This window comes from Capricornis sumatraensis, chromosome 20 (assembly GCF_032405125.1).
Source record: "Capricornis sumatraensis isolate serow.1 chromosome 20, serow.2, whole genome shotgun sequence".
Lineage (NCBI taxonomy): Eukaryota > Metazoa > Chordata > Mammalia > Artiodactyla > Bovidae > Capricornis > Capricornis sumatraensis.
In genome coordinates this window covers 61,349,965-61,366,632 of record NC_091088.1, presented here as the reverse complement: position 1 = coordinate 61,366,632, position 16,668 = coordinate 61,349,965, and the positions used below count along the sequence as shown (strand labels likewise).

At 51.4% G+C, this 16,668-nt stretch overlaps 2 protein-coding genes across 4 annotated transcripts; one reads left to right on the top strand and one right to left on the bottom strand.

The window, feature by feature from the left end:
* Positions 1–3,376: 3,376 nt before the first annotated feature.
* On the bottom strand, positions 3,377–10,337 carry BCL2L12 (BCL2 like 12). Of its 2 annotated transcripts, none has more exons than XM_068991715.1 (7): positions 10,187–10,337; positions 9,405–9,519; positions 9,048–9,187; positions 7,031–7,117; positions 6,853–6,944; positions 5,392–5,670; positions 3,377–3,536 (listed from the first exon to the last, which is right to left on the bottom strand). In XM_068991715.1, the coding sequence occupies exons 2-7, from the start codon at positions 9,509–9,511 to the stop codon at positions 3,486–3,488; spliced, it is 756 nt and encodes a 251-aa protein (XP_068847816.1). In that variant the 5' UTR covers positions 9,512–9,519; positions 10,187–10,337; the 3' UTR covers positions 3,377–3,485. The 2 variants fall into 2 exon arrangements, with proteins under 2 accessions (XP_068847816.1, XP_068847815.1); XM_068991714.1 differs by having other exon boundaries at positions 9,048–9,190; positions 10,187–10,332.
* Positions 10,338–10,384: 47 nt separating this feature from the next.
* IRF3 (interferon regulatory factor 3) lies at positions 10,385–16,558 on the top strand. Of its 2 annotated transcripts, none has more exons than XM_068991713.1 (8): positions 10,385–10,626; positions 11,441–11,613; positions 12,524–12,591; positions 12,882–13,002; positions 13,419–13,605; positions 13,710–14,090; positions 14,971–15,086; positions 15,746–16,558. In XM_068991713.1, exons 2-8 carry the CDS (start codon positions 11,449–11,451, stop codon positions 15,911–15,913), a joined length of 1,206 nt encoding a protein of 401 aa, XP_068847814.1. In that variant the 5' UTR covers positions 10,385–10,626; positions 11,441–11,448; the 3' UTR covers positions 15,914–16,558. The 2 variants fall into 2 exon arrangements, with proteins under 2 accessions (XP_068847814.1, XP_068847813.1); XM_068991712.1 differs by lacking the exon at positions 12,882–13,002 and adding an exon at positions 12,266–12,437 and having other exon boundaries at positions 10,386–10,626.
* The last annotated feature ends 110 nt before the right edge of the window (positions 16,559–16,668 follow it).

Here is a 16,668-nt window from a genome sequence, read left to right as displayed (position 1 = left end):
CACCCAACCCCAGAAGCAATCACTGTTTCGTTACTATAGTGTATCTTTTCAGCTGCTAAATTTTCCGATAAAAGTATGTGCTCTTTTGTGCCTGTCTTGTTTTTCTCAGCATAATGTTTTCAGGATTCGTTCATGTCTCATATAACGATTGTCCAACACTTTTTATTGCTGAGGAGTATTCCATTGTATTGCTGGATCACATTTTCCTCTTGGTGGACATGTGAGTGGTTTCCAGATTAGGGCTGTTATGAATAAAGAGGCCATAAACCATCGTGTCCCAACCTCTCTGTAGATGTACACTTTCAATTCTCTTGGGTCAAGCTAGGAGGACATGCTTGCGCGTCCTATGCTAGGTGTATGTTTAACTTGATAAGAAACTGCCCCAAAGTTTCCTATGGTATTCTACCAATTTGCATTTCCATCAGTGATGCGTGAGAGTTCTAGGTGCTCCACATCCCCTCCAGCACTTGGTAAAATCAGTCTATAATTTTAACGACTCTCCTGTGTAGGAAGAGATTATCTCCTGGTTGTGACTTGCATTATTGCCCTGACCGCCAATGTTGTTCAGCACCTTTTTGTGTTTTCGTGTGCTTATCGGCCATTTGCATGTTTTCTTTCTTTAAAAAAAATTTTTTTTTTTTTTTAATTTGGCTGCTTCGGGTTTTAGTTATTGCGTACAGGTTCCAGAGCATGTGGGCTCAGTAGTTGCTGCAAGATTCTCAACCAGGGATGGAACTCACACCTCCTGCATTGGAAGGCGGGTCCTTAACCACTCCACCACCTGGGAAGTTCCCCCATTTGTATATTTTCTTTTGTCAAGTGTCTGCTCAAGTCTTTTGTGTATTTTTGCAAACAGAGTTGTTTTCTTATTCACCAATTGTAAACGTTCTTTATAGAGTCTAGATACAGGTCTCTTTTAGGTATACTGACTTTACATTTTTCTCCCAATCTGTGACCTGTCTTTTCCTTTTCTTAATGTTGTCTGTTGAAAAGCAGAGACTTTATCTGAACCCACATCTTGACCCTTACATTGTATGTTGTGTGGAATTATTTTTTCTTTTCTATTTCTCCAAATGTTTCAGCAGGGTTTTTGTGTCTTATCTTTTTTTTTTCTTCTGATTTCCAGTTAACCCAATCAATTACTTTTGCTCTTGTGTTGCTATAAAGAAGGAAAAATTATAACACATTCTCTCTACAACATTAGGGAATAAACTAATGTCACTGGGTATAGAGTACAGGGGCTTCCCTGGTGGCTTAGATGGTAAAGGGTCTCCTTGTAATGCAGGAGACCCAGGGTTTGATCCCTGGAGAGAGAAGACCCCCTAGAGAAGGGAATGGCAACCCACTCCAGTATTCTTGCCTGGGGAATTCCATGACAGAGGAGCCTGGCAGGGTACAGTCCATAGGGTCGCAAAGAGTCAGATACGACTGAGCAAATTCCACACCACAGAGAGTACAGGTGGGCAGTCTGGGCTGGAAGCAAAACTGGGGGAGCCATCAAGTGTCAGATTCTTCATTCTCCAAGATGGCAGCCACATGGGACTACTGAGTAATGGCCCATGACAAGTCTCAGCTGAGATATGCTATGGCTGTAAAACGCACACCAGATTCTGAAGACTTTATGTAAAAAAAAGAATCTGTAATACTTCATTTGTATTTTTAGTATTGATTACATGCTGAAATGATTCTATTTTGGATAAATGGGGTAAATAAAAATTATGGTTAAAATTAATTTAACTTTTTTACTTCGCTTTCATGGGGCTACTATTATATTCTAAATAACACATATGGCTCCTGTTATATTTCTATTGGCCAGTGCTGCATTAGGTCGCAGACCACGAAATGGACAAGATCACGGGGGAGTTCATGTGATTAGAAAGGTGGTTAGCAGACCTGAGTCAAAATGAAGAGTCGGGTGTCTCTATGAGGCCGCAATGACTCTGCTAAAACAAGCGCTAGCAAGAGGCCCCCAGCCTCAGGTGAGACAAGCTGAGACCTTGATAGCAGCATAGTCACACCCAGAGCCAAGTGCCCGGCTAAGCTGCGCCCATGCCCCTGACACACAGAAACTGCGATTAATAAATGCGTTCTCGTGAGCTGCTAAACGCATATGATCTGTCACTCGACCATAACTGATCCATCTCCAAATGTCATTCCTGCTCTACTTAGAAATCATGGTTATGAGACCCACCCTAGGTGTTTTTAATTAATGAGGAGGCATGTCTATTATTATACCACTAATTTTTATATTAATCTTGAAAGCTTTATTTCCACCCTTGATCCTTATTTGCGCTAGTTACATCCCACAAAGTCATCACAAACACTGAATTGGTGATCACCCTGTTCCACCCTGATCCCAGGGGAGATACAGGGTCAGGTTGCCACAAGTGTCTTGTCACAACACTTTCATCAACCCATCAAAATGTAATCAGGTTTTCTGTGTATTTTCTGTTTGTAGACGCATTATTTAATGTGTAGTGGGCCTATTCACATCGGCCTTGCAGCCAACAGTAACAAAAACGATCTATGACAGACTGCACGAATTGTGGTTCATGGCAGCCTTCCTCCACTTAGGAATGCTCGCTAGGACCTTCGGGCCATGCTTTGGGGCCCTTTGGGACAGCGGAATCACCACAAATAGCACAGAGATGTGAAAAATGTGGCACCGGATATAGACTGTGGAAAGGATGTTTGTACACAGTGTGAGAGCCGCAACAGGAAGGCAGCCTCGCCTCGCCCGACCTGAGCTGAAAGGTGCCCACTGGGTCGGTCCGACTGTTTACTGCTCTGAGCACGTGCACGCCTACCAGTGAGTGCAAAGGCACGTGAGTATTCGTTTGGGGGCTACAGATAAATGTTCAAGAGTATAGGTGAATTCGAAAATACGGAATCTGTGAATACGGAGGCTTGACTGTACTTGGCTTCCTTTGTAATCCTGTACTTTTCATTTTAGGTGTTTACAGACATAATTCAGTGAAGGGGGTGATAGCCCTAAGAAGGTGACAACCGCTGGTAGACAGCTAAATGAGGAGAAACCAGCAAAAAAGGCTCAGAAGGAGCGGTGTGAAGACAAAAATGAGAAGCGATGGCGTTCTGGATGCCCCGTGAAGGAAGAGCACAGCTTTGTTCTGGAGATAGCTGTTCAGGTGACAGGAGTTTGTAGGTGCCCCAAATGAATATTTGGTTCTTTCCCCAATTTATAAACTAGAGAGGTCCCTGAACCAAATCTCCTCTACTTAGTCCTTTAGTTTTTGAGAGAAAGAACACAGAAGACTTGAAAAAGTTTTTAATGTGAAAACATTTTAAACAGGCTTTTTTTTTTTTTTTTGGCAAAAAAATAGAGGGCAGGCACCACCCCACAGCCCTGAGTGGAACAGGAATGCTTGGAAAGAGGGTCACCCCACAGCCCTGAGTGGAACAGGAATGCTTGGAAAGAGGGTGCAGGGACATGAGGTCTGATCTTACAGCAACTTCTGAGGGAGAGCTCAGTCCAAGGGTAAGTTCAAGTCCACAGGTGAAACTGCCAAGATGCCCTCCTGGAAGGGAAAAGTGGTGGATGCCCGTGAGCGGAGAGGTGTCCTCTCCTCACAGCGGGTCCACACTGGCCCAGTGAGAGCAGAGATCGGGAAGGCAAGGAACCAGAGAGGGGAAGGGGACAGAGACCCAGAGAGAGGCAGACAGGGATGAGAGGTGAGGGATGGAGACCCCAAGAAAGGATCAGAGACCCAGGGTGGGTGGAAACGGTCCTGGGGGTGGGTGGGAGAGGCAGAGCCACACAGCTGGGGGGAGAGAGACTGAAGGGAGGGGAACAGAGTCCTGGGGCTTTAACAATAAAGAGCCCTGACTTTGCGTTAAAGTCCTAATTCCAATTCCCCACCCTGAATAAAGGACTTTCCCTCAGCATCCATAAAACTAGGATAATAATCGAATCCTATAAGGTGGTTGAGGGGTAGATGGGATCATTCCACTAAAGGCCTTGCCTGAGTACCTGGCCAAGCTTGCCTGTTATCATTCCTTAAAGAATAAAATGTTCTTACTACTAAACCAGCTTCTGCACTGAGCTCTGGACCCTAATACCTACTGTTCCATCATCATCTTGCACTGAGGTCTGAAGGGTCTCTCTCTCTTAACTGAACCACCTCCGATCACCTCTAACTCCTCCCCAAACCTGCCCCCCACCTTCCCCTCCACTCTGCTCCTCCCGGTCTCAGGGGACATCAGATGTACTCTGTAGCTGCTCAGGTCGGCATCTTCGGCATCATCCGCGACTCTTGTCTCCCATTCGGTCTCCCCATCCACTCCGTGAGCAAAATCTGTCAGGCTTATTTCCAAATTAAATCCAGAATTCTCCACTGCCCCGACCCTGGTCTGATACACCCTCATCTCCCTGGACCAGCGCTGGCATCCCCCTGGGGCTCCCCATTTCCGCCCTTGCCCCCTACATTAGTCCCCATACGGCCGCCAGAGGGCGCCCGTGACCACCCAAGTCAGCTTGCATTCCTCCTATACAAAGAGCCCTCCTACAACTCCTGGCTCACTCCGTGTGCAAGTTCTTAAGCATGATCACAAGGCCTAAAGACTTGCACGATCTGGCCGCCTCTCCTGCTTTCATCTCCCATCCTCTCCCCCTCACCCACCCTGCTGCAGCCCTACTGGCTGCCTTTCTGCTCCTCAAACACACCTAGCCAGCTTCTGCCAGTCCGTGAAGCAATGACAGCCTGGCAGTGATGAGGCCGGTAAATGAGATGGTGTCCATTGAGCAGCCAGAAATTGATGTTCAAGGAGATGGGGACAGCAGCCAAAGGTCATTTAGTCCGTACACAGGAGCCCCATCCAGCTCTGAGCCCAGCGCTGGATTTAAAGCAGTGAGCAAGCATATTAAGGTGGGAGGGTGTGGGGGTCACTGCGACTTTAAATGAAGACCAGGGAAGGCCTCACTGGGGGTGATACCTGAGCAAGTGGGCAGAGGAAGCAAGGAAGGGGGATATTGGGGAAAAGGCATTCCCGCTGGCAGCGCTGCACAGTCAGTCATCCCACAAAGACCAAGTACCTACAAGGATGATTCCATTTTAATCCTCACAATAACCCTTTGAGGTAGGTGTTAAGAGTTCTCCTGCCTTTACAGATGAGGAAATTTGTTTCTGACATAACTTTCTGTGTATACCAGAGTGGTTAAAGCTGCGTAGGGCATCTGCAGTTATCAAGACAGTGCCTGGTGTACAGTAGGTGGTCAATAAACACAGAACGGACAAACGGTGGAAGCGGGAGAACACCCGTGATGCCTGAACGGAAGGTTAAGACCCCACCCCCGTCCCCCCACCCCACCCCCAATACACACACATACAACGACAATTAGGTAAAGAGAAGCCCAGAGAGGCTTTGGCGGCTCACCCAGCCCCCGTGGGCCTGGATCCAGGGCGCGAAGCTGTGCACATGCTCTACACTGAGTCCGGCCAACGTGCCCCCCAGCCCAGCCACGCGCCGACTCAGTTCCATAGCCAGGGCCAGGCGGGCCAGGGGTTCCGGGGAAGGTGGCGGAGGCCCAGGGCACGGTAATGCTTGGCTTGGGCGAGGGCTGATCTCTCTGCTAGAGAAGAGCTCCACTAGGCGGCTGAAGGAACTGGCTGAGAGGCGCGCCAGTTTGCGCTGCAAGGCTGGGTCTGCAGCCAGCTGTGGGACAGGGAGGGGAAGAGCTAGGGTAAGTAAGCCTCAGTCACACCCTCATAGCTAGCCAATAGGAAGCTCGGAGGCGTGGCTTCAAGCAAGTTCAAGGTATAATTGGCGCCCTAGGCCACGCCCCTATCCAGCACATCCCCCAATCACAAACTAGACTATAAGGTCTCAGCCAAGCTACTACCAGAAAGATGGCCGAAAACTGGCAAAGCCAAGCCACGCCCCTGCCAAGGCCCCAACAGCCAATCAGGGCCAAGCCCTATACTAGCTGTGTTCTAGCTTGCTAATGGAGAAAGCAATGGCACCCCACTCCAGTACTCTTGCCTGGAAAATCCCATGGATGGAGGAGCCTGGAAGGCTGCAGTCCACGGGGTCGCTAAGAGTCGTACACGACTGAGCGACTTCACTTTCACTTTGCACTTTCATGCATTGGAGAAGGAAATGGCAACCCACTCCAGTGTTCTTACCTGGAGAATCCCAGGGACAGGGGAGCCTGGTGGGCTGCCGTCTATGGGGTGCACAGAGTCGAACACGACTGAAGTGACTTAGCAGCAGCTTGCTAATATTCTAGCGACACCTCTGTGGGCTTCCCAGAGACCCAGAGGCCAAGCCAGTGTCTACAGCAACCTTGCCTTCTACCATGCAATGAATAAGACCGTACACTTTGCCGAAGCTCCTGAGCCAACTAGATTCCAGGACAGAGTCACAAGGCACTCTCCCTCTGGCAGTCCATTTCTCCTACATTCTAAGTCATAGCCCTATATAATCAATCAGGTCTTCAGATTTTAGATAGCTGCCTTTGGGTTACAGTCCATTGGGTTGCAAAGAGTCAGACACGACTTAGCAACTAAACAGCATCAGCAGCTTCAAACCACACCTCCCACCCTTTCCCACACCATACATTCCCTTACTTCCTCACCTGGTCCCAATCTCTTTCTTAGAAGGTGTTTCTGGTGGCCATAGTCCTTTGCCTATAAGCCACTCCCCTCTAGCGATCAATGAAAGGCAGTAATTTAAGGCATTGCCCTGGCTTACCCTTCACTCACTCTTTCACTGAAGCCTTGTCCCACTGTTCCCTGTCCGACCATCCAGTGAGAATGCAGATCCAGCTTCAGGTCCCAGTGTGGAACCATGCTGCAATTCCTATCCTAGCTAAAGGGGGAACAGACCACCCATCACCTTCTGGTTGATGACTTCTGCCTCCTCTTCCAGCAAGGCCACCAGTTTTCGCAGCAGGGCTTCCTTCTCTGTGGGTGCGGGACCCTGTAATTCTGGAGGCAGAAGAGAATTTGGCTGGGGGCAGAACCCTGGTGACCCTTCTACCTGCATCTTTCTCCAGCGTCCCTCTGCACCTCACCTGGACTAGGTGGGGATCTCAGTTGCTCTTGGACCAGCTGTTCCAGCCGCTGGGCCACCAGGGCATAGAAATCTGGGGTAGCAGGGCCTGGAATGAAAAGAGCCAATGATGAGTCTTTAGGAACTTTGGACCCAACATCGGGAACTTGGGTGTTCTCTCCTCCCAATCATCTTGCCAGGTAGCAATGATTTCTACTTCAGAGTGGGGTAGGGGTAAACTGAAGACCAATGAGCAAACCTGATTAAAAAACCCCTTGTACTCTTCCCCAAGCTGGACTTAAGAGTGTTTGGACCTTGAAGATTATCCTATCTAGGGAAGGCAAACACATGGCACACCCCAGGTTAATGACCCTTAGTATCCCATTCTATCCCTTGTTCTTTTCAGGCAACTCATCACAGAACTCTTCTCCCCAGCTATGAAATCCTCTTCAACAAAGCCCCTCCAGTAGCCATTACTAGTCTATCCAGGCTCATGTATGAGAAAAAACCTACCTATCACTCTTGATCAAGTCCAATTCCCACCCCTCTTCATTCCTACTTTGCTACTGGAGAAAAGGATTCATGTAACCAAAACAGCCAGGCAACTGTGACTGAAAATCAGGTCTCCTGCCTCCCTACTGGGGGTACAGTTCAGTTCAGTCCAGTCAGTCAGTCGTGTTCAACTCTTTGCGATACCATTGACTGCAGCACACCAGGCCTCCCTGTCCATCACCAACTCCCAGAGCTTGCTCAAACTCATGTCCATAGAGTCAGTGATGCCATCCAACCATCTCATCCTCTGTCATCCCCTTCTCCTCCCACCTTCAGTCTTTCCCAGCATCAGGGTCTTTTCAAATGAGTCAGTTCTTCGCATCAGGTGACCAAAGTATTGAAGCTTTAGCTTCATCATCAGTCCTTCCAAGGAAAATTCAGGACTGATTCCTTTAGGATTGACTGGTTTGACCTCCTTGCAGTCCAAGGGACTCTTCTCAAGAGTCTTCTCCAACACCACAGTTCAAAAACACCAGTTCTTCAGTGCTCAGCTTTCTTTATGGTCCAACTCTCACATCCGTACATGACTACTGGAAAAACCATAGCTTTGACTAGATGGACCTTTGTTGGCAACGTAACGTCTCTGCTTTTTAATATGTGGCCTAGGTTGGTCACAGCATTTCTTCCAAGAAGCAAGTGTCTTTTTATTTCATGGCTGCAGTCACCACCTGCAGTGATTTTGGAGCCCAGAAAAATAAAGTCTGCACAGTTTCTATTGTTTCCCCATCTATTTTCCATGATCTTAGTATTTTGAATGTTGAGTTTTAAGTCAGCTTTTTCAGTCTTCTCTTTCACTTTCGCTGAGAGGCTCTTTAGCTTCTCTTCACTTTCTGCCATAAGGGGTAGTGTCATCTGCACTTTTGACCTTACTGATATTTCTCCCAGCAATCATGATTCCAGTTTCATCCAGCTTGGCGTTTCACCTGATGTACTCTGCATATAAGTTAAATAAGCAGGGTGACAACATACAGCCTTGACATAATCCTTTCCCAATTTGGAACAAGTTTGTGGTTCCATGTCTGGTTCTAACTGTTGCTTCTTGACCTGCATACAGATTTCTCAGGAGGCAAGTAAGGTGGTCTGGTATTCCCGTCTCTTTAAGAATTTTCCAGTTTGTTGTGATCTACACAGTCAAAGGTTTTAGCATAGTCAATGAAGTAGAAGTAGATTTTTTTCTGGAATTCTCTTGCTTTTTCTATCATCCAATGGATGTTGACAATTTGATCTCTGGTTCCTCTGCCTTTTCTAAATCCAGTACTGGGGGTACTGGTGGCTACAAAAGTTTAGGGGCAAGGAAGCACGTGTGGAAAGAGAGAGATAATAGAGCGGGACCAAAAGCTGTCCTAAAGCAGCTCACAGAACTGACAGATAGCAATCCAGTTGGGTGTCAGGGGGTGATCATGAACTAGTCCCTTATCCTCCCTATACTTTAAGAATCAAAGCTGCTGACCATGCCAGTTCTTGGATGATTGAAGGAAATGTCTTACCAGGCTCTGAACCATAGCAGGGCCGGAGTGGCAGGGAGCAAGGCCGAGGGGACTCAGGGGGAACGGCTCCTCGCCCCAGGGAGCAGGGAAGACATCTTCGAAGGCGGCTCAGGAAGTCTGTTGGCTCCTCCTGGGCAGGGCTCCTGGGGAAGGGGACCTCAGAGAGTGATCCCAGAAGCTCTTCGCAAGCAGTCCCTTTGTCCTCCTACTGAGAGACCTTCCCTGCAACCCCCAGGACAAGGAGTAGAATGAGATATAAAGAGGTGGGGAAGGAGACAGACTGAGTCCAGGAGCAAGAGTTGGAGAGGGGTCCATCCCAAATGCAGCTCCCTGAGGAAGGAGGGCAACTCCTCTTACCTGGGTGGGGTCGGAATGGGAGACCCCACAGCCTCACCCCGCCTAAGGAAGGCAGCTAGGACCCTCAGCATGTCCTCCCGGAGCCCCAGCTCTTCCGAGCCCGCCATGGGGGCACCTGCGAGAGAAGGAAATGGAGGATGGGCTCCAGGGTTCAAAGAGAAGTGAAGGCTGGGGCCCAAATTCCTAGTCCCCGAATGAGGAGGGAGCCAGGACTAACGAATCCCCAAAGAGGGAAGGGGATCCCAGGTCTTTTATGGGAGTTTCGGGGTCTGGGGGCCCCTATCCTTGTCTCTAGAGAGAGAAGAGGAATGAGGACAAAGACACCTTGATCCTGAGAGAGGAGACGTCTGGGGATTCTGATTCTTGGGTTTAGGGAGGAGGGGTCTGGGGCCGGAGCGCTTCAATTTTTGGAGAAGAGGGCTGGGGGTCTGAACTCCTGAGTCTAAGAGAGAAGGGTAAGGGTTGGGGCTGTGGCCTCAGACCCCTGAGGAAGGGGCCCTAGGGCTCCGACTTCTGGATTCTGAAGGAAGATGCCAAGAGACTGAAATCCTTAGAGGATTAAGAACTACCAATCCCAGCAGGCGTCGCAGCAAACATTCCCCTCGGTCCGTTACTGGTTCGCCGCGCAGCCTGCTGGGAGGTGTAGTTCTACTCTCTGACTCACGCTAGAATTTGGGAGACTGAAGACGCTTGGATGTCGGAGTAGGACTGAGTTGCCCGCTCCCGGATCCTGGCTCCCTCTTCTTTCCTCCTCTCCAAGCCCTCGCTGATGTCCCGCTCACCTGGTCCTGGGCCCCGGCCGCAGCCACCTCCTCCTCCTCTGAACTTGTATAAACTTTCCTTTCTTAGGACAACTTTCCCGCGCCTGCGCACTGGTTCGGGTTGGTGAGGGCCCACACGTAAGAGGGGCGGAGCGCTGGGCCCCGCCTAATTTGCTTGTGACTTTCCCAGCATGCCAATGGTCGGAAAACCTAAGAAGGGCAAGGGGTGGGAGGTGAACGGACGTCACGGCTCGCCGAGCCGCCTCTTTGGTTCTGGAGTCTGTCACCCAAACGACGATCAAGCCCTTTTTATTTCGAGAAATCGAGAGAAAAAGAAGCCCCACCTCTAAAGCTCAACTGACGGGAAGTGGGAGTGTGCAGCTGAGAGTTCGAGAGCTACCGGACCCCAAAGACAGGGCTGGGCCCTGGCACCTACCTGCGCGCCCTGACCCAACACTTAGGTAACACGGAAAACCTGAGGACCTGGTGGCGTCCAGGAGTGAGGAAGCGGAGAAAGGATGGGTGTGCATTGACAGTGGAGAAGGCGGGTTGTGTAATGTGGGGAAAGTGAAACAAGCAGGGAAAAAAGTGAAGCAATAGCAGGCGCCGAGGTCGGCTGTAAAACAAACAAACAAAAACAAACTCACAAAAACAAACTCAGAAGGAGTAGCAAGGAGGAGGGGAGAGGAGGCATCTGTATTGGCCGATCTCGGGAGAGAAGGATCACTCTGCGAACGGGAGGCAGTCCACTCTAGAAAGTGAGGATATGCTCTGGGGGAGGTTGTTTGGGAGAAACTGTGGATGGTCTTGGGTGGAAATGGGTGAAAGGATCATGGCGGCGGGGGGAACTGTGGAACTGTCTCTTCACTGGGTAAGTGCGGGAGGTGGAGGTCTACAGGTCAGTCGCATCTACACCCAGTAACTAGGGGGAGGGCGCTACCTTGGAGGTGGGACTATCTGCACTGGGTGATGTAGGTGGGAGGGAGAGGTATGCAATGCAAGAGAGGAGGTCTACACAGGCGGAATTGAGGGAAGTAGAGATATCTACACATCAGAAGCTGGGGGAAAGAGGGCAGGGGTGTAAAATGCGCTTGGGAGGGAGTCCTCGCTGAATTTAGAGAGCCTCCGTGGAGGATGGGAGGTCACCTGTACCCCAGGAAAATATAGGTTAGAGACCTGCGACGCGGCCCTTGAGACGGAGGTCTGGGTGTGGAACTCTTCGACTGGGCAGGCCTGGGAGGCCGCCTGTGCCCAGGAAGTATTCTCTGCGCGCAGGCCAGACCATGGGAACCCAAAAGCCTCGGATACTGCCCTGGCTGATATCTCAGCTGGACCGAGGGAAGTTGGAGGGCGTGGCCTGGCTGGGCGAGAGCCGCACGCGTTTCCGCATCCCTTGGAAGCACGGCTTGCGGCAGGATGCCCAGCAGGAGGATTTCGGCATCTTCCAGGTGCGTGCGAGCAGGGAGGGGCGGTCCCTGAGGGGGGCGGGGCCGAGAAGGCGGGGCTAGCTCCCCTGGAGCTGCTCGCTATTTATGTTGGTTGGTGAAAGTGGGTGGAGTTAGAACTCGAAAGGGAGAAGGTGATAGGATCCGCACACTGGTGTGGGAGAGCAGTCAGGATCGGAGTCTCCTGGTTCTGGGAATAGAACCGGAAAAGGAAGGAAATGCATCCTGGGGGGGTTCAGAGGCCCCTGGGGTGGGAATCTTGGTTGTAGGATTTCTGAGGGCCGGCTTGGAATATTAGAGGCGAGACTTGGCCCTGAAACTAAGGTTTCTTACCACCAAACTGGGATACACCGGTGGCGGTAAGCCGAGGTAAAAAGTACGAGGGGCTGAGGTTATCACAGAGCGTGTCCTCGGACAAGTTGGTGGCAAACATTCACTGGGACCTGGAAGGCTGGCTTAGCAAGCAAAGGTTTTCGAAGGGCGGAGGTAGAGGAACTTCGGGCACAGAGAATCTGAGAATTTGGGGATGGAACCTTGACAAGTTAGAACGTGCCAGCGGAGAGGACACTGTTAGGGCACGAGGAGACAGGGTTAAGACCCCTGGAGCAAGGTCTAAGTCATCTTCCCCACTATCTTGGCACCACTGGCCCCCTAGGCCTGGGCTGAAGCCAGTGGTGCCTATACTCCTGGGAAGGATAAGCCCGACCTGCCCACATGGAAGAGGAATTTCCGGTCTGCCCTGAACCGGAAGGAAGTGTTGCGTTTAGCGGAGGACCACAGCAAGGACTCCCAAGACCCGCACAAGATCTATGAGTTTGTGAACTCAGGTGTGCTGGAAGTGAGGCTTCCCTTAGAGGGATGGGATTTCGAGTGTCCCCAGGGCCGCCACTACACTCCCCACTTTTCTCCATAGGAGTCAGGGACATCCCTGAGCCAGATACCGCTCAAGACAATGGCAGACACAGTACCTCTGATCCCCAGGTAAGAAGGCTCCCCAACCATGCTGCCTTCAGCCTCTACCCCATCTTCTCTCCGTGTCCTCACCAGCCTGTCCAGATGTCATCTTCTTCCCCTGGGACCGTCACCCCAGGCTCCATTCTCTCCCCTGCAGCCTGTCCCCACCTGACCCAGGTCTGCCCCTGACCCTTCCCTGTTCACAGCCCTCCCATGGCTTCCCAGTGCCATCATCAAGAGAAACTTCAGAGCTTTCACCAGGCATTCAAGGCCCCAATCCACCTTTCCAGAATTTGATAGTTTTCCTCCTTGTGCAGGGTTCTCTCAGCCTCTTGTGAGCTCAGAACCTCGCTATCCTTGATCATGCTGATGTCTGTGCCGGGAAAAGTCCTCTCTGAAATTCTACTGAGACTTCTCTGCCCAGGTCTTCTTAAAAAAGTATTTATCTGGCTGCACCAGGTCTTAGCTGTGGCATGCAAACTCTTAGTTGCAGCATGTGGGATCTAGTTCCCTGACCAGGGATGGGACCCGGGCTGCCTGGATTGGGAGCACGGAATCTTAGCGACTGGACCACCAGGGAAGGCCCTCTGCCCAGGTCTTGCTTGTACAGAGCCAGTTCCTCAGGCTGGAATTAGCTGCTCCCCTCGGGCCATTGTAGTGCCAAGCATACACTCAAGCTGTGTCTTTTACTGGGCTGGTGGCTGTGTCTCCCCCAGGCTGGAAGCCCCTTGAGGGCAAAGCTCAGGTCTGTCTCCTCTCTGGGTCTCCACATGGCTGAACACAAAAGCTTGGTCAGTGGGAAGTCTCCAGAAAAGGCCATGGAAACACCTGGATCTTTATTTTTTCCTGTCCAGGAAGACATTGTGCAGAAGTTACTGAGTGACATGGACTTGAGCCCAGAAGGAGGGCCCTCGAATCTGACTATGACCTCTGAGAACCCCCCTCAGCTCTTCCTGAGCCCCGAATCAGACATCCCTGCTCTTTGCCCAAACTCGGGAGTCTCTGAAAACCCCCTGAAGCAGCTGTTGGCAAACGAGGAAGGTGAGTGCCAGCTGCGGGCCAGGAGGGGCCAGGACCTGAGTTGAGAACCCCCTTACACCTGCTCATTCTCTCTCCCCCTTCGCGTTCTGGCTGCTGCTGCTCAGATTGGGAGTTCGAGGTGACTGCCTTCTACCGGGGCTGCCAAGTCTTCCAGCAGACTGTCTTCTGCCCTGGGGGCCTGCGGCTGGTGGGATCAGAAGCAGGGGACAGGATGCTGCCCGGGCAGCCAATACGACTGCCGGACCCCGCAGCGTCCCTGACAGACAAGAGCGTGACAGACTACGTGCAGCGTGTGCTGAGCTGCCTGGGCGGGGGGCTGGCCCTGTGGCGGGCCGGGCAGTGGCTCTGCGCCCAGAGGCTGGGGCACTGCCACGTGTACTGGGCCATAGGCGAGGAACTCCTCCCCAGCTGTGGCCACAAGCCTGATGGCGAGGTCCCGAAGGACAGGGAAGGAGGTGTGTTCAACCTGGGGCCCTTCATAACAGGTGAGTGAGGCAGGGCCTTCACTCTGCTGTGGAAACAGGAGGCAATGGTGGTGAAAATCTCTGGGGTCAGGACGTTGGAGGCTGAATTCAGACCCTGCGGCTCTGCTTGTGCTTGAACCTGGGGAGAAGGATGGACTGCTCTGAACCTGTGAAATCTGCAGACTGTCTCCTTCCTCTCCTTACCTGCCTGGAGCTGGCAGGGGGCTCAGGCCCAGCATACAGAAGCCACTCAGGGAATTAGCTGCCAGAGTCATTATCATTATTACCAATTGTGGTGGAAAGACAGATGCAGGAGAAAGATATCCCCTAGAGGCTTGCTATCCGAATAGACTTTTGTGCAGTGATGCAGATAGCACTGTATTTGCACTGCCCAGCTTCGTATCCACTAGCTGCACGTGGATGCTGAGTATTTAGATGAGGTGAGTGAAAATGAAATGAATTTTAAGTTTTATTTGATTTTAATTAGATACAATTAAAACTTAAATAGCCATGGCTAATGGCTACATAGTGGACAGTGTGGCCTTGAGGGGTTAAAAAGCAGTCACCACCACCGATCTGGTACTCCAGAACCACTGAGCATCCTTAGGGAGGAGAATGCCCCTCCTGGGCCTGTTTCCCCATCCAAAGGCTGGGGCTCTGGGCGGGGTGGGGTTCACCTTCCAGCCCCATCTTGATGCGAGGGAGGGAGGAGGAACATTTAAGCTTGTGCATAAGTGGAGGGGCTTTCCCCAAATGAACAGCCCCCAGTCATGGTGGCAGAGGTATGCCGGGCTTTTGATCAGGAGAGAAGGTAAGGATGTTAATGAAGTTTTGGGGGAGAGGAGAGGGGCAGGTAGAAGGCCTTCTTCCCATCCCTGACTCTCTGTTCCTTGGCCCCCAGATCTGATCACCTTCACTGAAGGAAGCAGACGTTCGCCACTCTATACCCTCTGGTTCTGTGTGGGGCAGTCATGGCCCCAGGACCAGCCATGGATCAAGAGGCTTGTGATGGTCAAGGTACTGCCAGCTCCAGGCTCCTGGAGCTGAGGGCTGGATTTTAAAAGGAAGGCTGCTTCCAGAAACTACAGCTCCCATAGTTCTTCTGGCAGTCTCTGCAACTGCCAGTTCTTCCTCAGGGGCTTCTGGGTGTCCCTCCAATGGCCTTTCTCCCAGAGCCAATTTTGAGTTCGCCCAACCATGTGGAAGTTGGTGGACTACAAATCCTAGCAGCCTGTGTGAGGTACTTCAGCTCCCAAGAGTCCTTCTGAGCACCAGCTGCTTCCCTAGCTTCTAGGAACCCCTTCAGCAGCCTTAACCTTAGTTTTTGTGGCCTCCCTTGGTTGTGGGAGAAGGGGACAAGAGAGGATGAGACGGTTGGATGGCATCACCAACTTGATGGACATGAGTCTGAGTAAGCTCTGGGAGTTGGTGATGGACAGGGAAGCCTGGCGTGCTGCAGTCCATGGGGTTGCAAAGAGACTGACACGGCTGATAGACTGAACTGAACTGAACTTGGGTGTGAATATGGGGGAAACTACAACTCCCAGCAGGCCTGGGCCTAATGGTTTATCCTGGGTTACCGTGGGGGATGCTGGGACTTGTAGTCTACTCAGCCCCATCCTGGGTAGTGGATGGTGTTGGGTGTCTCCTGACAATTTCTCCCCCATCTCTCTCAGGTTGTCCCCATGTGCCTCAGGGTTCTTGTAGACATAGCGCGGCAAGGGGGTGCCTCCTCCCTGGAGAATACTGTCGACCTGCACATTTCCAACAGCCAACCCCTCTCCCTCACCTCAGACCAGTACATGGCCTATCTCCAGGACCTGGCCGAGGACATGGATTTCTAGGTTGCTGGGGAGGCCTGAGCCCAAGCCCTTCACCTCGACCAATAAACTGGTTCTGGCCATGGTCATCACTGTGTGTCTGGTGTTCAGTGTCCCTGGGCCAGCCCTGACCCAAGCACTGGGCTATTCCTCCTTAAGGCCTGTTTATCCGCCCGTGCAAGCCACTCACATCCTAGGTGCTCACGGCCTAAGGGCCAGGCACTGTGCAGGGGGCAGCTGATACTTTACCTCTCTTCTTTGGGACCTAGTGAGTCACCCCTGTTTTAGAGACCAAGACACTTGAGTCTTGGAGAGGAACAAAGGTCACAAAATAGGAAAACAAGGCAGGTCAGAATCCAGGTCTCATTCTTAAAACGGCTGCTCTTTGAGGGTGGCCTTTGGGCTCAATTTGCAACGTCTATCTTGCCTATAAACAGTTCAAGCCAATGGCCAGATGCAGAGACTCTGTCAAGAGCCTCGGGTGCCGCTCTCAACTCCTGCTGGGTGACCCCAGGCCAGTCCTTTCCCTTTCTGGGCCCGGGGCTCCCTCCGTGTGGGCCTTCAAGGGCCGGTTGTAGAGAAGTTCTGACCCACCCCCATGGGCTGGATGCCCCCACCTCACCTCATCACTCCTGGTTCTGGGTAACAGGGACTGATAGATGGGGGAGAACAGATACACGTGTATGTATGGCTGAGTCCCTCTGCTGCCCACTTGAAACTATGCCAACGTTGTTAATCGGCTATACTACAATACAAAATAAAAAGTTAAAAAAAGAAAA